Source organism: Zootoca vivipara, chromosome 16 (genome assembly GCF_965207765.1).
Source record: "Zootoca vivipara chromosome 16, rZooViv2.hap1.1, whole genome shotgun sequence".
Lineage (NCBI taxonomy): Eukaryota > Metazoa > Chordata > Lepidosauria > Squamata > Lacertidae > Zootoca > Zootoca vivipara.
This window is the reverse complement of record NC_142599.1, coordinates 24339301-24359951: the sequence shown is the minus strand read 5'-3', so window position 1 is coordinate 24359951 and position 20651 is coordinate 24339301. Positions and strand designations below refer to the sequence as shown.

Here is a 20651-nt window from a genome sequence, read left to right as displayed (position 1 = left end):
TGGGTGGCCAGGCCGCCGGGCCGCCAGGGGGGTACCGCGAGGCTGCGCCTGCCGCAGCCACACAGCGGGCACTGGGAAATGGGGCGGGGGAGCGCCGGAGGGATCTTAGCGCCAGGGCGCCAGATATGCTTAAGACGGCCCTGTTCCAGAAACACCCTTAGCTAATGTACAGTGGAATCTCAGTTCTTGAACATCTCCGTTTATGAACATTTTGGAACTCGAACACCGAAAACCCGGAAGTAACTTTTGTTTTTTTCGAATGATTTTCGGAAGCCGAACATGCCAGTTGAGTTTCCCTATTGTATTGAAGCTTCCGCTTTCAGTTTTTGGTTTTCAAACATTTCGGAACGGATTACGTTTGAAAACCGAGGTTCCACTCTACCAAAGCTGGCGAAAAGGACATCTAGCCACAGAGGACACTTAGGCCTCATATAACAAGAGTTTAATATGTCGTTAACTTTTTAGTGATTACTTCCTTCCTTCCTTCCTTCCTTCCTCCCTTCCCTTTTCTTTCTTTCTTCTGCATTTATTGACAGCTACCATCTGCTGATAACCAACCATGAACTCCAAACACTTCTTCATTTGCCTTCTGACGTTTGCCAACGCTCTGGCCACAGAGCTGATGCCAAAGCAAACCACCCCATTAAGTGAGTAACTCAAAGGAGGGCGGAGTGAACATCTGTGCACTAGGGGAGAAGTTGAAAGGGTGCCTCAAAGGAGATGAGCAAGATTTGGGATGGGAAAGGTTAACAGTGGGCTGTGAGTGTATTCACTGGTAGGAATAAACTATTATACCTCATCTAGTCCTGTGTGAACATTCAGAATTGGTGGATCATGCACATCTCGGTGGGAGAGCAGGATCACACCCATCTGCTCCTGATGTTTGTCACCTGTGGATTCTTTGCACTTGCACAGGACTAGAAACTTTAGACTGTTGAGTATTTGCACTGTATGCATACGGTATGCCGTCTGCACCCACCATTGTGAGGATGTTCCTTTCAAAATGGCACCAGACTGCGCTATGCTGGGCACACTGCCCATGTTGGGGACAGAGTTGCTACATATTCACACACACCACCCAATGATCCACCCCATAATACACCCTCACTGGTCATGGTACAAAAGGGGCACACTGACTTTAAGGAGCAGGAACTGAAAAAGCTGAGCACCACTGAGCACTGGAAACCAGGACTGGCTACCAAACGCTTGCTGAAAATGTACCTAGTCTTATTTTTTTTTAATCCTCAGGTGACCCCAGACGAAAGATTTTCCCATTCATGCAAAAGGGGGTTCAGAATTGGGACACTTTCCTACTGAGCAAAAACAAGAAAACTCTCTATGCGGGTGCCAGAGACACTATCTTCGCTCTTGACATTCGCATGGGTACCATCAGGGTGAAGCATGAGGTGAGTGGGAAATGGGGTTTCAGGATAAGGAGTGCTGGAGAAAGTGAGGGAAAAGGTCTGGAGTGGTGTTCTGATGAGGGTGCTCACCCACATTATTCAAGAAGACAACCCTTTCAGCCCTGCTCCCTGTTTTGTGGGAGATACTGAGGAGCCTTTAAAAAAATGTTTCTATGTGTGCATTGGAGTTTTTCGCGTTTCAGCCCTCCCTGCCCCCAGACCACATTACTTCCTAGTTTTATCAAACCACTGTTTGTCATTAAGACACCCCAACCAGGAAACTATGGCTTGCACCAGGTTTGAAGGGTAAGCAGCAGCTTAATGTTGGTTAAAGTCCTGATTCAATGTAGGTAAACTAATCATCATGTCTTTGGTTCGTTTTAATGGCTTTTTACTTAGGATTCTGGGTGCAGCCTTCCCAAGGGGGGGGGAGGGTTTTGCAGAAAGCAAGAGTGGTGACGTAGGCCTGAGGCGTCAGGATCGCAGGGGTGGTCCCCGGGAGACGTCGGGATCGGCAGGGGTGGAATCTGTGGGGTGGGGAGGGTGCGGAGTGGGCTTGTTCGGGGTGGAAGGACGTCGTGCGAGGCGGTAGAATCGGCGGGGGCGCGATCCGTGGGGTGTGTGTGTGTCTGGAGTGCGCTTGGGGGGGGAGGGGGTCGCTGGTACATGATCTCCTGAGCGGGCGCGGGTCCCTGGGGAGCGGCCTGGTCTCGGATGTGCGATCTCCGAGGCAGGCTTGGTTCCCTGAGGAGTGGCTTGGTCTCCGAGCGGTTTTCTCTCTGTTGGAGGCGTGGTCTCCGGGGAGTGAGGGATTGTGGGAGTATGTTTGTCCGTTATTCATTGAGTGTCCACAGGAGGGCGCAATTTTTTGGACCACAAATCCAGGTTTATACCTGTCAGCTGGTCAGTGTAAGTGCATGATGCTCACATGTGAGTTTGAGGTTGTGGCCAAATTTCAGGACGATTGGGTAAGTGTTTGTGGGAGAAAAGTGGGGAATAACACACATGCACCTTCACCATTTTTATATATACAGTGGAACCTTGGTTTACGAACACCTCGGTTTACGAATTTTCTGTTTATGAACGCCGCGGACCCATCTGGAACGGATTAATCCACTTTCCATTACTTTCAATGGGGAAGTTTGCTTCAGTTTATGAACGCTTCAGTTTATGAACAGACTTCTGGAACCTATTGTGTTTATAAAGCGAGGTACCACTGTATAGATAACACAAAACCGTTAAAACTATATTATAAACAGAAAATTAGTCTTGACTTTCTATTTGCAAAATAACTCCACAGGTGAATCCCAGTAAGGCTGAGCATTTGCAATCTGACTATTTCCCCCTTCTTTTGTTTCTCCTCCTCTGAAATGCCCTTCCTCCCCTTTTCCTGTAATAGATACAGTGGAGTCCAACGGCTGATATAAAGGATAACTGTGCCTTGAAGGTGAAAAACAAAGAGGTAATGGAGTGGGGACAGATATTTCACGAAGTATGGTCTATGCCAGTGTTTCCCAACCTTGTGCCTCCAGATGTTTTGGGACTACAACTCCCATCACCCCTAGCTAGCAAGACCAGTGGTCAGGAATGATGGGAATTGTAGTCCGAAAACATCTGGAGGCACAAGGTTGGGAAACACTGGTCTATGCTACAATTCAGTCCTAAACTGAAGGCCCCTATTGTTAGATCCGCTCTTCTGAAGCCCACCCCATATAGCTGTGTTAACCGATCTTTTAATTTTTCTTATAAATTTTTACACACCCATTTCTTAATTAAGTATTCTATGTATATGTTTAAATCTACGTTTGGTTCTTGCTCCTATTTATTTAATAATTATTCGCTAGGATTCATAATGTTAGGCTGTTTATTTAGATGTTTTGCTTATGCTGGTCTATGACCGTAATAAAGTACTGTATATTCCTGCGTACAGTATAAGACTACTTTTTAACCCAGGAAAATCTTTTCCAAAGTCTGGGGTCGTCTTATACGCCGGGTCGTATTTCTTATACGGCGGGTATATCCCAAACTCTATATTTTAACTGGAAAAGTTTGGGGTCGTCTTATACGCCCAGTCGTCTTATACGCCGGAATAGGTACTTGACTTGCAGTGGGGGTAGAGGAAGTGCTACCTCTTAGTTTAGGAATATGGCATGTGCCTGTGCATTTCCTTTTGCTGGTTTGAATGCTCACCTCCACTCCAAAGCAGCTACTTGACCTGTGGGTGGGAGGTGGGTGGGATGGAGACAGAAACTCAGCTGCGTGAACACAGGCAGTATAAGAAGAACCACGGGCGATCCTCTTTCAAATTGCTGAGAAATAATACCAGTATAACATCCTGAACTATCTTATGCACACCCCAGCTCTAAAAGGAAGGATAGTAATCAGGGACATTCAATCTAGGTATAGTCCCGGTGGTGCGTGGTGCTAGGGCTCCGGCCGGCAGGTGGGGCGTTGCGCGACGAAGCCGCGCAGAAGCCGTGCTGCACGCTGCGAGAGCGGGGGCGCCAGAGCACCTGACCTGCCTCAGCGCCTGACCTGCTCGAGACTGCCCTGCATTCAATTCTGCTTTCATTTAAAGGCGTACTTAACAAATTTGCCCTTTCTGAAAAAACACACAGACTGAGACAAAGCCACCCTTCAAAATCCTAACATCTCCAAATTTTGCAACGCAGTTCTCCGGGCCAAGTAATGTGTACAAAAAAAATGTATATTGTATGGCAAAGTGTGCATAAAATGTGCCTATTGATTGGTGAAAGTAAGCAAACAAAAGTGCCTTATATTTTGGGAAACTGCTTTGTAAAAAAATGTGCTTTTTAGGAAAAACAGCACACACAAAAAATGTGCATGTTAAGAGGAATTTGCACCAAAAATCTGCTGACATTTCAGGAGAAAAGAAAATCTGTGTTTTGAAAAGGTAGCCCACACTTCTACCACCGCTGTCCTGGACGTTCTTTGCATTGCAGACTTTTGCATCTCTCGCCTGGGGCAGAGGGGTGCCAAAACGGCAGCCATATCCATCATCTCTGACTTTGTGGTAACTTTGAGGACCATTCTCATTACCATATAGGTCAATCTGGCTCCTGTATTCTGACTCAGTAAAGGGTAAAAAAAAGACAAAGTACCTACCTGGAGGGTGCTGAGAGCTGCCTTGGTCCTGAAAATACCCCCGAGGTTTGCCTCTTTTCATGTTAAGCATGTAAGATTTGTGTTCAGCTATTTAGCTTCACCTGGCACCATCAGGGTAAGACGTTAGGGCAGAGGTTCAGGCCCCTCGTGAGCAGCAGGGCTGTTTTGCCACATTTTGGAGCAAGGCAGTTCTAACAAAACACCATTATGACCAGACTGCAGCATTATCTGGTTGCACCACTGCTTATTTTGACTAAATAAATAATCTGTTATCCTTTAACCTCTTCAAGAACTATTATTATTATTATTATTATTATTATTATTATTATTAAATAAATAAATGTGTGTGTGTGTGTGTGTATATATATATATATATATATATATATATATATATATATATAAAATAAATGCTCATCAATGTACCAAGCAGACACGTACACAAATGTATAAACCACATGTGTGAAGCAGCACAGGAAGACAGCCCTGAAACCATTTTTGACTCCCAAACTGACAAAATGTTTCTCTGCAAGGATGTTTCTGGGGGTGGTCTTAAATGTCTATATAAGTAAAACATAAGTAAAATGTTAAATTTAAATGTCTATATAAGGGCAGGCACACCTTGGTTCTGGGTCCTCCTCTTTTCTCCTGCGTGAGAGGGAGCACCCTGTTGCAACAGTTCAATAAAGATCAGGCTTACTAGCTTCTTTGCTTCTCAATATTCTCTGGTTGGCCTCTGTTATTTTCTCCTGCCGATGGAGAACCTACAAAGGACTCTATAAGGGCTCTTGTATACCCCATGAGGGACTAAGGGCAGATTTTGTTTATTGCCATTATTATGCGCTTGCATGCAGGAAAGGGGCTGGTTTTTCATGCATTCTTGGTTGCTTTTTAGCAACCACCCAGTGGAAACCTCGTTTGGGATGCAAACGTAACTGGAAGTTCAATCCTGATTTTCTCACCTTCATCTCCACAGAGGGAATGCTTGAATTTCATCCGTGTCCTGGTGCAACTGAACAACACACACCTTTACACCTGCGGGACGTATGCTTTCAATCCCACCTGCGCTTACATTGTGAGTTCTTGGGGAGGGAGGGGGGGCTTTATAAGGCTAGCAACTTGAAGCTGGGCTTTCAGTGTGGCTGACCCTGTTCTATGGGACAGCATTCCTGCTGAAAATCAATAGGCGCCCAGAACCTGTGCTTCCTTTCAACAATAAACAGCTCCATGGGGATGCTTGTTTCTGAAGGACACCTTCCCATCGATTTTGCTTCTTTTGACCTTTCTCCTTTTCCTTCCCTTGCCTTGCTAGGATCTAACAACATTCAGTCTGGTGAAAGATGCAGAAGGCAAGCCCCTCCTCCTTCAAGGGAAGGGTGTCTCCCCCTATAGCCCTCACTATGGGAGCACCGCAATCCTCGTTGGTGAGCCACCTGGAAGGGGAGGGGGTTCCACTTCCGTGGATGTCGAAAGTTTGCACCACCCTATTGCTCGCTTCTGCATTCCATAGAAAGTATAGGGATGCGGGTGGCGCTGTGGTCTAAACCACTGAGCCTAGGGCTTGCCAATCGAATCCCCGCAACAGGGGGAGCTCCCGTTGCTCGATCCCAACTCCTGCCAACCTAGCAGTTCGAAAGCACGTCAAAGTGCAAGTACAGTGGTACCTCTACTTACGAATAACTCTACTTACGAATGTTTCTACTTACGAACAGAGCTCCGTCCGCCATCTTGGATGCGGTTTAGATAGGATTTTTTCTACTTACGAATTTTTATATAGGGTTGCTTCTACTTACGAATTTTTTCTCCCAATGCATTCCTATGGGATTCGACTCACAATTTTTTTCGACTTACAAATGTGCGTTCGGAACGCATTAAATTCGTAAGTAGAGGTACCACTGTAGATAAATAGGTACCGCTCCGGCGGGAAGGTAAACGGCGTTTCTGTGCGCTGCTCTGGTTTCACCCGAAGCAGCTTTGTTTGCCACACGACCCGTATAAACTGTCTGCGGACAAACGCCGGCTCCCTCGGCCAGAAAAGCGAGATGAGCGCCGCAACCCCAGAGTTGCTTGTGACTGGACGTAACTGTCAGGGGTCCTTTACCTTTACCTATTGCCCGCTTCTGCATTCCATAGAGGAAGACAGAGGTCTGTTATAACATCCCCAGCTCTCACGCCGTACCCCCCAACAACTCAACTACAAAATCTGCAACACAATCTTCCCAGATGCCACCTTCTCTTTCTTTTCCAGCGTGAAAGAATGGCAGCCATTTTGATGCCATGATCTCACGTGATTTCACGCCATGATTTCCCTCTTTAAAAGCGCTTTTATTGGGCGAGGCGCCCCAAAGGGCACTGCACCCCTTCAATTCCTTGCCAAAGGTTGTGCTCCATTCTATATGATTTGAACTGCAACTCCCATCAGCTGTGCTGGCTAGGGTTGATGGGAATTATAGTCCAAATCATTTGGAGAACATCCATCTAGGGAGGACGACAGCCCATCCCCTGCCTGTATTTCCTCCTGTTGAAAGATGGACAACATGTCACCCTGCAGTGTGATTAAAATATACCCCAGGCACTGCAATGTGTGAAGCAGTTTGATGAACAATGCATAGATTCACGCGGCTACCTTTCCCTGGGGGACAAGCCACCCCCTCTGAGATTTAACTTGTAGGGGTCCTGGGGAGGGAGATGAGCAAGTTTAGGAAAGCACACTGACTTACAAGATATTTAGCAAGGTATCTACAAGGCAAAATTAAGAGGCTGGCCCACCCACGAGGCAAGATGAGGCGACCGCCTCAAGCAGCAGCATCCACAGGAACAGCAAGGAATGTATTGCCAGCTGCGGCAGCAATGTGCTCCTTGGAGGCCAGATCCAGTACTTCCTTGGCAGCCCCCCCCCCTTCCTATGCCACCTCGACAGCAGACTCTTGGTAAATAGGAGGCACTGCTGATGGGGGCTGCCCGCTGGAGTCTCCTGGGCTATGTGCCCATGCCCACCTGGCACTGAGACGGCCTTTGTTTCCCGGCTCAACTATTGGGTAAGGTTGATTTGATTCTCCCTACCTTTGTTCCTGATGGACATCTTCACTCACCTTCTTCTTCCCTGGTGGGGAACACGCACCATTTTGCAGTTCGCCTCAAGTGCAAAAACATATTGAACTGGCCTTGTGGGCAGTGAATTACAAGCGCTCGAGAAAATGGGCTGAAGGGGAAGGAGGAGTCACCTTCTCTCCTGCCTTTACCCTGCAGATGGCAAACTTTACACTGCCACCCAGGAAAACCTTCCAGGGAATGAGCCCGTCATCATTCGAACCCTAGGCAGTAGTTCCGTTTTGAAGAATGAGCACTGGATGTCTGGTAAGAGCAGATGCTGAGGGAGCGGGGAAGGGCCTTAGAAACTAAATCAGATCTCACATATGGCGGTTTTCTTCCCCTCCCCTCCCCAGATGATGCAACATTTGTGGCCTCCTTCAACATCCCAACCCCCGCAAATGACGACAAAGTCTATTTTTTCTTTTGGGAAACAGCTAAGGAGTTTGACTTCTTTGAGAAAGTGATCGTCTCCAGGGTTGCTCGCATCTGCAAGGTGAGCTGCCTCCAAAATCAAAGAAGCTTTTGAGCAGGAACTTTTTTTCGGTGCTGTGAGCATGTGCAGAGGTTGGGTGGCTTTGTGTCATGGATGCTTTAGCTGAGATTCCCCGCATTGCAGGGGGTTGGACTAGATGACCCTTGGGATCCCTTCCAGCTCTACAATTTTGTGATTCTGTGACGCTGAGTTGATGCTGAACATGACCAGTCTTCATCGTAGCTCAGCTTCCCTTATAAAATCCTCCCAGGCAGCTTACAAGCTTGCTGAACTCGAGACAGAAATGTACAACACTCCATGACGAAACAGTAAGCAACAAAGCAAACCGTAAAATTAACAGGATGAATAGAGAAAAGCGGCAATCAGATTATCTCAAAAGAGTCCTTAAAAGGACTATGCCTACCAATCTGATTTGTCAGCGATGTTTGCTTTCCCATCCTCTACAGAACGATGTCGGAGGAAAAACATTGCTGCAGAAGAAATGGACCACCTTTCTGAAAGCGCATCTTTCCTGCGCCAAGGAAGGGCAGTTTCCTTATTCTGTCATTCAACACATGTTTGCTGTTCCACACTCAGGAGGTGGTGCATTTTTCTATGGGGTCTTCGTTCCTCAATGGTAAGGCTGTGAGAATCCTTAGTAGCCGGGTAGCCGGGGGGGGGGAGGCGGGGGGAGAGTATTAGCCATTCAGCATAATGGGGGATAGGATTTGGTTCAATTACCTTTTTTTTAAATGGGTCCTTACCTAGTTTTGCACATTCCCAAACAATAAATGAACTGAAATGCAACTATCCTAGGAAATTTGCAGAGTTGTGATGCTGTTTGCATGCAAAAATGCATATATCGGGGTAGTGTGTGCAAAAATGCATATGATGAGAAAAGCAACATACACAATGAAAAATATGAAGCAAAACCTCTTGCAAAAATGTGTCTCTTAGGGGAAATAAGCACTCAACGCTGACCACGTTTATGTGGACTTTTTGAGAAAAGAGTCACAAACTGATGTAGAAATGTGACTAGCTGAACTTACAATTGGAAAAGTGAGAAATCAAAATAGGCAAATTCATCCATCCCTACCTTGGAATTTGTTTTGGGTCCCACAATGTGCTAAATACTGGTGAAGTAAATTGACTCAAAGCATATGCAGAGTGCTTTATTCCTTCTAGTGGTGCAGCTGGTTTGTACATCTCTTTGCAGGCAGGTGGAAGGTCTCTGGAGCTCGGCAGTCTGCGTCTTCGACCTTTGTGCTATCAACAAAGTCTTTGATAATGGGAGATACAAAGAGTTACACAATGGCTCCCGATGGCTGCCCTATGAAGGGGAGGCCATGGATCCTCGCCCTGGCTCTGTAAGTACCGCTTTTAGCCCTCTGCTTGGAAGTGTGCAATGCCCAGCTGAATACTGCTTCTGGTGTGGATACTGAGCAGGCACCCCAACTCTAGGGGGGCAAGTTGTCTTCAGCCCCTTGAATATTTGTTGGAATGGGGTTGGGGTGTGGGTGTGACGTCACAAGTGCCGTGTGTCACAGCATCAGAGGCTGGCTCCTTCAGAGCACTCAGCCTCCTTTAGATGGTGCAACATCGCATCACACATGTGGAATGCACACCAGGGGCCTCTCTGATACCGAGAAATGCTTCTTCCTTCTAATTTAACCCCAGATTTTGAAGTTGTCGTCTTTCTGAAGTGGAATCAAATTTTAATTATTTCTGAATGTTTTTGCAAGTTCCTGTGTAATTGCTTTGGCTGTCAGTTCCTTCTGTTAATTTGTGTCCTTTTGCACTGATGGAAATAAGCTACTTGTCAAGGTTGTTGCGACTACTCTAGAGTAACGACTTTCCCCATGCTTGTCTTTTAACAGTCTTTATTGGTGCACTCTATTTACAGTGTAACGAGCTGTTGGATGCATGTCTGCTCATTCCGATTCAGAATCCGGCACTGCCCCTTTACGCGACTTTGACCAACATAAAAGCTGCGGGACAGTGAATCTCCTCCCCTTTCTCCTCCTCCTTAATTCCGGTGCCGGGGGAAAGGGTCTACAATCTGTTTTTCCCCTGTCCCCCCTTTTCCCCCCCTCTCTCTTCCCGTCTGTGGAGCAGGGGCTCTCCCATGCTGCCAGAGACCTGGCACTCTCTCTCCGTTTCCTGACTAGCCCCTTCAGACCCTGCGCTTTCATGGCTGCTCGGGGATGAACTGCTCCTGATGAGAGGGGGAGGTTCTCTATAATCTCTCCCCCTTACACTACTGAAAAGTGATTGCACATGCCTGTTGGAATCAGGGAATGCGGGTTCTCAGGGATGCAATGTATAGTTTGCCATCAAGTCTTAAAGCAAACTTATGTCCTTAGGCTGTCCTGACAGAAGATCAGCATCTCCAGTGTTTCCTGTACAGTGGTGCCTCGCTTAACGAATGCCCTGCTTAACGAAATTTACGCTTAACGAAAGGATTTTTCGAGCGGAGGTTACCTCGCTAGACGAATGCGTTTTATGAAAAATTCGTCTATCGAATCGCGGTTTCCCATAGGAATGCATTGAAATTCAATTAATGCGTTCCTATGGGCAAAAAAAAAAATTCAAAAAAATTCAATGCATTCCTATGGGATTCGCTAGACGAATTTTTCGCTATAAGAAAAGACCCGTGGAACGAATTAATTTCGTCTAGCGAGGCACCACTGTAGTTCTGTTCTGCCAGCTGGTCCACAAGTGAGAGGATCATCCAGTTATGACCCTTAACCAAGACCGTGTAGGGCAGGGATTGTCAACCTGTCCCCAACACCCACTAAGATTCTAGGCACAAGCTGAATCCTCCTTCCATCGAGCACTGGTGGACGGCAAGGAAATTTTACCATCAAGAAATATGCATTAGTGGGTGGCAGGTATAAAAAGGTTGACTATCCCTGGTGTAGGGGATTCCACTTAGGCTGTAGAAAATTATTAGAAAGGTCTAAGGGGTTCTGGAACCCTTAGTAGATCTCCCTTGAAAAAAAGTGTGTCCTTAGCTCCTGAAATGAACAGTTGCCCCACAAACAGTTTGGTTTCTCCTCCAGGGAGGCTGTGTGTCTTTACAAAACGTGGAGCCAAAATAAAAATGGTGCTTCTCGGATGGGTGAGACAGCCACAAAACACACCCTACTTAACTGGCTGAACATCACACTCAACCTGTACCGTGCAAGACTCTGAATATTTACCAGAATGAGCTTAAGTCATGGATAAAAACTGGAAGAGAACAGTATGGAGGACTCCTAATTAAGTGTGTTAGTAACATCTTCATGCCTTGGGCGAATAGGGGAACAAAGGTCCTCCTTGACAGCTTCCCATAGCATAGGAGCATGTTGGCCCCTGTGAGAGCAGGATGCTAGACTAGATGGGTCTCAGCCTGATCCAATGGGCCTCTTTTTCTGTTCCCCCTTCAGTGTTCTGCCAGCCCACCGTCAGACAAAACCCTCGTTTTCATGAAAGAACATTATATGATGGATCAGACGATTCAGCCACTCTATAACCAGCCTGTGTTTGTGAAGCTCAATGTGAAATACACCCGGATTACAGTACACAAAACTGAGAACATCTTGGGAATTCCCTACACCATACTGTTTCTTGGGACAGGTATGGGTGGTTTTTTTTCCCCTGCCCTGGAGGTCGAGATTAATACATTTGCTCTGTAACCCTCCTTATTCCTTTGACCCAGCAAGGGCTTATTACACAGGTTGCAATGTTTAGCCCAGGCTTCCTCAAACTTGGCCCTCCAGGTGTTTTTGGCCTACAATTCCCATGATCCCTTGCTAGCAGGACCAGTGCTCAGGGATGATGGGAATTGTAGTCTCAAAACATCTGGAGGGCCGAGTCTGAGGAAGCCTAGTTTAGCCAGATAATGAGCAAGCAAGACTGACTCAATTGTGAAGCTTTTGATTTTGAAAAGTGGAAATCTCAGAAGTGGCCTGTGCGTCAAATTTGTTACACCAGAAGTAGCCAGATAATGGTTAGATGATGCTGATGGTTCTCCCAGGAGAGGCCGAGAAAGCTGGTTGCTGGGATTGTAGAGCTCTTTCCTCACCCCTCTTAGCTCTCTCTGCTTAGCAGCTGATTTACCCTTGGAGTTAGGATGGGGAGCTCTAGGGAACGTATTCACTTTCCTAGGACTTACCTGGAGCAGATCTACACTCATGGTTTTTAATGTTAATGAAGTTGTTAAGGAATGGTTCTGATAACTATATGGACACATGACATCCTACCTTGGTTGTTAAACACCTTGGTACTCGGGTGTTTTGGCTCCTGAATGCCACAAAAGGATGTAGCTTCCACGGCTTCTGATTTAGTGCAGGAAGCTCCTGCAGCCAATCGGAAGCCACGCCTTGGTTTACGAACCGTTTCGGGAGTCAAACTGACTCCTGGAACGGATTATGTTCAACAACCAAGGTACGACTGTACTTTTAATGTTCATAATGTGTTATTAAAATGTGATACCAGAGGGCACTGCGGAGCAACTGGGAGTAGGGAGACAGGGGTTTGGCGAAAGAAACAAAGGTAAAAAAATATTTGATTTACAAGTATGCCCTGTGGCGTTTTACCGGTAGAATGATATGTCTAATACAGTCGTGCCCTGGAAGTTGAACAGAATCCGTTCCGGAAGTCCGTTCGACTTCCAAAACGTTAGAAAACCAAATCGTGACTTCTCATTGGCTGCAGGAAGTCCCTGCAGTCAACCAGAAGCCGTGGATGCCCCGTCATAGACGTTCAGGTTCCAAAAGAACGTTTGCAAACCGGAACAATCACTTCTGGGTTTGCGGTGTTCAGGAGCCAAAACGTCCGAGTCCCAGGTGTTCGCGACCCAAGGTACGACTGTACCATTTTAATAAAGTTAAACAGGTCGGTGTAGATCCAGCCTTGGTCAGCCAGTCAATTAAACAGTTGCTGCTCTGAAAGTAGAAGTGCACATTTAAACTATGGCGTTTGCACCTGCAGGAGACATGGGAGGCCACAAGCTTGGATGGCTTTACAAAAGGATTAGGCAAATTCGTGGAGGATGCTATCGATCTAGCCATGCTATCGATCTTCCACAGTCGGAAGCAGCAATGCTTCTGAATTTCCATTGCTGAAAACCACAAGGGGAAGAGGACTCTTGTGCTCAGATCCTGCTTGCCAGTTTCCCACAGGCACCTGGTTGGTCACTGTGAGAACAGGATGCTGGACTAGATGGGCCATTAGCCCAATCCAGGGGTTCCCAACAAAATTTTCTTGAGGACCCCTCATCGAGCCGCTATTGTGACAAGGACCCCCATTAATTCCTAATCCTAAAATTAAAAAGTGAGAGCCAAATTAAGAGTCTTTTTATATTTTATATTTATACGTTTTTTACAGTTCTTCCTCTTCATCTGTAGGTAGGCCTTTGTCGTTTTAACGAACCACTTTTTAACCAACGGTCCAATTTTAACTACGCGAACTGTAGCTTCCGCGAAAAACAACGCTTTGTTTACAAACACTACTGTTTTGCAAAGAGGCAGCGTGCGCCAGGGAGGAGGGAGGGGAATGGAGAAGACAGGGTACCTGCGCAGTAGCGCACAAATGAAGCCGACGCGCGCAAAGCATCTTGGGGAGGTGAGCGTTAGTAGAATGCGCGCGCTGCCTCTTTGCAAAACAGTAGTGTTTGTAAAGTGCCACCTAACGGCATACAGCAGAACTACTGCCTCTATCTAATTCTAGTTTTGCGCTAGACTCTGCTCATGCAGGAAGCGGCCAAAACAAAAAATCTGTTATCATACGAAATATATTTAATATATATTTTTATTCTAATAGCATCTTGCGGACCCCTCTGGCATAGCTCGCGGACCCCTGGGGGTCCCCGGACCACCTGTTGGGAACCACTGGCCCAATCAAGTAGGCTTTTCTTGTGTTCTTAAGTGAGGATGGACTGCACAAGAGGGAGAAACGTCAGCTCCCACCCACTTGATACGGACAGGCCTGGGTTTCAACAAACAGTTCTGCTACTACCATATCAAATTTCAGACTCTATATCTTTGCTTGGTTTTCCACAGACCAGGGAGCCATTCACAAAGTGGTGGTCGTCGGCAGCGAGGCTCACATCATCGAGGAGATCCAGCTGTTTGAGGAGCCAGAGGCAGTCCAAAACCTGCTGCTCTTGCCTGAAAAGGTGGGCAGACTCTGTTGGATAGGAACAGGAGCTGCAAGCTTGTTAAATGGCCTTAGCTTAGAGGCTGAGTCTCAAGAACGTCTGAAACCCTGGAAAGCTCCTAGGCAACCCCGTAGTTTGATGTGGGATAAGGCAGTTTCTTATTTAAACTCGTTCTTTATTGAAGACCACATGGACTAGAACCGTACTTTATTTTAAGGGGAAGGGCCACAGCTCAGTAGTCGAGCAGATGCTCCATGTGTAGAAGGTCCCAAGTTCAATCCTCAGCTGGGAAAAGATTGAAACCCTGGAGAGCCACAATTAAATATAAAACCAGAGAATAAAGAAACTCTGCAGGCAATCAAATTATCACAAGCACAATTCTCAATCTTGGTGAATCAAGAGATTGAAATGAAAATAAAATTAATGAAACAAAAAAACCTTTGAATTTGCAAATAAAACCGGGCAAATTGTTGGCTTGGCAACTTTAAAAAGAAAGAAAAAATAAGATAATAAATAAAATTACTGATGAAGGGAAACATTTGAGATAAGAAAGGCGTTTGTAGAGTTTTACACAGCATTATATTGGGGTGAGAAGGAAGATCCCGAGAAAATGGAATATTATTTAAATTACTATAATATACCTACATTATCTAAAGAGGATTTGAGAACTTTAAATGCATTCATATCAACACCGGAACTACAGTTGGTGTTATGTTGAATGAAAACAGGTAAAGCACCATGCCCAGATGGAATTACTGCAATTTATTATAAAAAGCTCCAAGATGCACTGACTGAACCACTCAAGGACAGTATGAACAGAATTTTGGTGAGAGGAAAGACGCATTTATCACCCTAATTTCTAAACAAGACTGTGATTTAACAAGGACTAAGAACGATAGACCAATTTATTTACTTAACTGTGACTATAAACTTTTTGCTGCAATCTTAGCTAATAGGTTGAAAATAGTTTTATGCTAAACTGTAGAAAGAAATTTAAAAAAGAGTTGGAGATATGGGGAAGGATGAAACTTTCCCTATTAGGTAGAATTTCAGCCATTAAAATGAATGTAGTTCCTAAAATGATGTTTTTATTCCAATCGATCCTGATTGTTAATAACGTAACAATGGAAAATAGATATCTCTAAATTTGGCATGGGGAAAAGCCTTGAATTAAATACAAAATATTAATAAATACAAAAGAAAGAGGGGGCCTTGCCCTGCCAGACCTACAACTGTATTATGAGGCAGCCTGTCTGTGTTGGCTAAAGGAATGGGTTGTACAGTATTGGAAAATGCACACATTTTAGATTTGGAAGGCCACGATATAAAATTTGGTTGGCATGCATGTCTTTGGTATGGGAAAGATAAAAATCTATGAGTTTTATGAACCACATTATTAGGAAACATTTGTATAGAGTCTGGAAGAAATATAAAAATTTGGAAAGAAAAAAACCTATGGTTATCACCCACTCAAGCAATTGCAATTAAGAGAATTAATATGGACACACAGTGGGTGACTTATAGAGATTTGTTGGACTTTTCAGGGAGTGAACCCAGATTGAAACCAATGGAAGAATTAAGGAGACAAGTTACAGATACAGTATCATCAACTATATGATATGTTTAAACTAGATAAGAAAAATGGGTTTTCAGACCAAAACTCAGAATTTGAAAGAGAGTTATTACAGAATAAGGAAAATCCACTGTCTAAAATGTATAAATTATTATTGGAATGGGAAACAAAGGATGAGTTTGTTAAAGCTTCAATGACACACTGGGCAATGGACATAGGACACAATATAGAACTAAACCTTTGGGAGAAACTTTGGAAGAATGACTTGAAATTCATTGCCTGCTACACACTGAAAAACAATTGCATGAAAATGATTCAAATATGGTATTTAACCCCGAGTAGATTGGCTAAGATGTATAAAGTAGAATCAGATCTGTGTTGGAAATGTAAAGAAATGAAAGGAACTTTTTTCATATGTGGTGGGTATGTAAAAAGGTTAAAGAATATTGGTAAATAATTTATAATGAGATGAAAAAAATGTTTAAAACAACCTTTCCCAAAAACCAGAGGCATTTCTGTTAGGAATTGTTCAGACAGAGGTCCCCAGGTGTCAGAAAAAAGTTATTTATGTACAGAAAAACGGCAGCTTAGATTTTATTAGCCCAAAAATGGAAAGTGAGAAGAGGTCCCAGGTAAGGAGGAGTGGCAACTTAAGATGATAGAAAATGCGGAACTAGCTGGTCTAACGAATAGAATAAGTGAGTAAGAAGACCACACATTTAAAGAGGAGTGAAAAATGTTTGCTGAGTTTATGGAGAACAATTGCGCACAGCTGAAAATACTGCCAGCATTAAGATAAATTCAACAGTACAATAAATATTAGAGTGATGTAAGACAGGAGAACTGAATTAGGTGGTTATAGCAAAAATATGTAGGAATGGTGGATAAACTAAATGAACCATGGGAGGAAAAGGAGGGAAGTCATTGAATGTATGATATAATGAAAGGTGGCATAAAATAGTGTGTGGAGTTGAGAATGTGGATAGAGAGACCTTTTTCTCCCTCTCAAATAACACTTTTACAGTATTTATTATTATTAATTGAGTAATTAATTTTTATAAATTAATTACTTAATTTAATTACTTACATTTCAATGGGATCCTGCAATGAAGCTGTTTGGTGGAAGGCTTAGCACAGGCAAAAAGGAAAGCACAAACTCTGGAGTTTGCTATCATGAGAGGTGGTTGATGGTCCCTTTAAAGGGCAGGGGGAGAATTTTTCATGGAGTTAAGTCTATCCCTGGCTATTATTTGGGGTGAATGAGGCACTGGCATGTTTATTTAACTACATTTTTAGATAGTTTTTAAGGCTAGGGCCCATCACTGCACCTTATGGCAATAAGTCCTACAAGTTAATCATACACAATGTAAGGAAGGTCTTCCTTTCGCCTGCCCTCCTAATAGTAACAAAATATTTCTGTTTGTGCATTCTTAGGGGATCCTTTATGTGGGGTATTCCAAAGGAATCGTACAAGTCCCGTTGGCCAACTGTGGCATTCACAAAACCTGTCCCGACTGCATTTTAGCACGAGATCCTTACTGTGCCTGGGATGGAAGGAAATGCAGTGATAACTGGAATAACAAATACAAAAGGTGGGTATTTGCAGGCTAGAAACAAGTCTGTGAAAGCACATAGCAGGTGAAAGGGTGAATTTATTAGTAAGACTGGGGGAGGGGGTTGGTTTGATTCACATTTTAATGCAAACCTACCTTATGTGCACGTCAGTTCACAATTATGTTGAAACCCATCTTTCAAAATGCATACTTCTCCAGATTTTGCAGTTTTTCAAACTGTGCACAAAAATGCTTATATTAGTGGAAATAGTGCAATGGCTTACTTTTACTGCCCTGAGACCTCTGGGTATAGGGCGAGATATAAATTCAATAAATAATAATCCTATATAATAAAGTCCCTGTGTCTCTGCATCCAGATTCCGTGTGTCCCGTTTTCCGCGCTACTGAGCATGTGCCCCACGGACACAGGGATTGGACGCAGAGACCACCCCCACCCCATCGCCGCATCCCAACCCCTCCCCCCACCCGGCATGTGGCAGGCTCAGCTCTGGGTGGGTTGTGAAAGGCGAGAAGGAGGCTGCTTTCCCCCCCTTTTTTCTCTCCTATGCTCCCCCCCCCGACGACCAGCAGCAAGCAGGCATCACGCACACACACGCTCTCTCTCCCCCCACCCTCTGCCTACCGTTTCCCTCGCGGTGCAGGGTCAGAGGCAGACAGAAGCGGGGACAGCGCATGGGGGGGGGAAGAGCAGCTGGGGGGGAGGAGATGTTTGACAGGGAACAGGGAAGGAGGGGCGGGTGGCAGCTGCCCGCCGCCCGCCCCTCTTTCCCTGCTCCGTGAAGCATCTCCTCTGCTACCCCGTGCCTCCGCTGCGTTCAGCAAAAAGCCGGTGGCAGCGGAGGGATGCTGCTCATTCTTCCCCGCTAACCCTTCGCAAAAGCAGGCTCGAGCCCAGGGGGAGGGCAGGAAGGAAAGAGGGCCCTGGCCGCCCCTACCTTCCCCCCTCCCCTGCCTAGGCATGGACCGCAGCAGTAGAGGAGGAGGAGGCGGAGCAGCGACAGAGGAGCAGCGCCGGTGGCAGCCCAGGAGAGTCCCGGTACGTGTGGGTGGAGAAAAGAAGGGAGGGGGAGAGAGGGGGGAATGGGCGGGGGGAATTGCATGTTCTAGCACCCGTTAATTTAACGGGCTTCAAGATACTAGTAGTAATAATAAGTAGGGTCATTTTTGCAAAAATGCATGTTTCAGACAATTGCGTAAAAACATTTTAATATTAGGCGAAATGTACTTGGAGCCATGTTAATTTTCATATGGACCCTAAGATTGGAAAGACCCAAAGACAGATTACTCTATCCCTGCTTCTTACTATGTTCCAGCATGGCAGGAAAGAATGACTTTAAGCAGGATGTTGAGACCGGGAACCCGGGCCTTTTGTGCACGCGCAGCAGTGGGAAGAGCAGAGCCTCCTCAAGGCCAATCACCTTGATTGCCGTAGTGGCCGTGGTTTTCTTCTGCTACCCAGACACAGTGAAAGTGAAAAGCAAAGTACAGGGGTGCAGGAGCCCCCTCAAAGCCAATAAAACATCCAGGCAAGAGAAAGTCCTGTTCAATGGCAGCCAGAGCCTTCTGCAAGTGGCCCTTGCAAGAAAACTACTGACAGCTCCAACACCTGCTATGTCAACGTGCTCCATTCAGGCTATCAGGGCTACCAAAAACTGCTTGGACTTGGGCCTGCCAAACAGGGATGACTCCAGAGGAGCCGTGGCAGAGGAGAGAATCTAGCCTGGCCTACCTGATTCCTCACCAGCTTTCATGATCTCACCAGCTCACACGGGCAACCTAGCTAGAAGAAAAGTCTTGTCACGACTGTGATGCTATTACAAAATGCCACCAGGAAACAGGGTGTTACCTCTTGTTTGCAGTTCTTTCCCACCTAGTTCTGTCTGTACAATGCCATGTAAATGCAGGACCTAGCACCACACAACTGGCCAAATCCTTCCTGCCCTTTCAGGTTCCCATCCCTACCTCCATAGACAGGATTCTGGGAAGGGTCCCCATACTCACAGCCAAATCCATAAACAGGGCTGGCCCTACTGCCAGGCTGGGTGGCGCCGGGCTGCGCCTGCCCACCAGCCGCGCTGAGAAACGGGCCCGGGGGGGGGGGGGGGCGGCACCGGAGGGATCGTCGCACCACGGCACCACGGCGCCAGATATGCTTAAGACGGCCCTGTCCATAAATCTCTCTGTGAAATGCTTACCAAAATTTAGAAGACAGACTCCCCTTGCCCATCTCTGTTCTACAGCTGTCAGTTTGGAGTTGCTATAAGAAAAAACTGCTACTTTTCCCTTATGGGGTACCCAAGAGACCATATAGAATCCTTTGTAGGTTCTCTATCAGTAGGAGAAAATAATGGAGGCCAACCAGACCATATTGAGAAGCAAAGCCACTAGTAAGCCTGATCTTTATTAACTGTTGCAACAGGGTGCTGCTCACTCCCACACGCAAGAGGCAGGAGGGACCCCGAACAATGGTGCGCAAGCCCTTAATATAGACACATTTGAAATTGCCCACCCTGGAGCCCAAGACCACCACCCCAATACATCATACATACATCAGAGAAGCATGGTCTACAACAAAACCCTGTCTGACATGAAACCTGTTGATTGGTTTACCTGGCCGTTAATGGGTTTACCCAGACAGCCTAGCTATTCGTTTGTTATGATAACTGCTTAATTCCTGAGTCCAGGTCACAGGCATATCTTAAATGTGCCCTTAAGGCAGGATTTGTGAGCAAAGAGACAATCTGACAATTTGAGGTCAATTTGGGAGAGACAAAATGGTTTCGGGACTTTTCCCTGTTTTCAGACATGTGGTGTGTTTGTGTGTGTGTGTGTGTGTGTGTGTGTGTGTGTGTGTGTGTGTGTATATATATATATATATATATATATATATATATATATATATATATATAACCTTATGGGACCCAGGTGGCGCTGTGGTTAAACCACTGAGCCTAGGGCTTGCTGATCAGAAGATCGGCGGTTCGAATCCCTGTGACGGGGTGAGCTCCCGTTGCTTGGTCCCAGCTCCTGCCAACCTAGCAGTTCGAAAGCACGTCAAAATGCAAGTAGATAAATAGGAACCGCTACAGCGGGAAGGTAAACGGCGTTTCCATGTGCTGCTCTGGTTTGCCAGAAGCGGCTTTGTCATGCTGGCCACATGACCTGGAAGCTATACGCCGGCTCCCTCGGCCAATAATGCGAGATGAGCGTGCAACCCCAGAGTCGGTCACGACTGGACCTAATGGTCAGGGGTCCCTTTACCTTTATATAT

General features: G+C 45.7%; 1 protein-coding gene and 1 long non-coding RNA gene across 2 annotated transcripts; one reads left to right on the top strand and one right to left on the bottom strand.

The window, feature by feature from the left end:
• Positions 1-493: 493 nt before the first annotated feature.
• Positions 494-19417, top strand: LOC118076207 (semaphorin-4A-like). Its single transcript, XM_035098832.2, has 13 exons — positions 494-647; positions 1249-1406; positions 2803-2865; positions 5503-5601; positions 5839-5950; positions 7776-7883; positions 7973-8112; positions 8559-8728; positions 9308-9458; positions 11520-11709; positions 14136-14251; positions 17241-17398; positions 18694-19417. The coding sequence occupies exons 1-13, from the start codon at positions 560-562 to the stop codon at positions 19097-19099; spliced, it is 1959 nt and encodes a 652-aa protein (XP_034954723.1). The 5' UTR covers positions 494-559; the 3' UTR covers positions 19100-19417.
• Positions 8050-9300, bottom strand: LOC148683116 (uncharacterized). The gene is made up of 3 exons (XR_015947368.1): positions 9188-9300; positions 8516-8745; positions 8050-8383 (listed from the first exon to the last, which is right to left on the bottom strand). It is a non-coding gene; the product is annotated as an uncharacterized LOC148683116 (long non-coding RNA).
• Positions 19418-20651: the final 1234 nt, after the last annotated feature.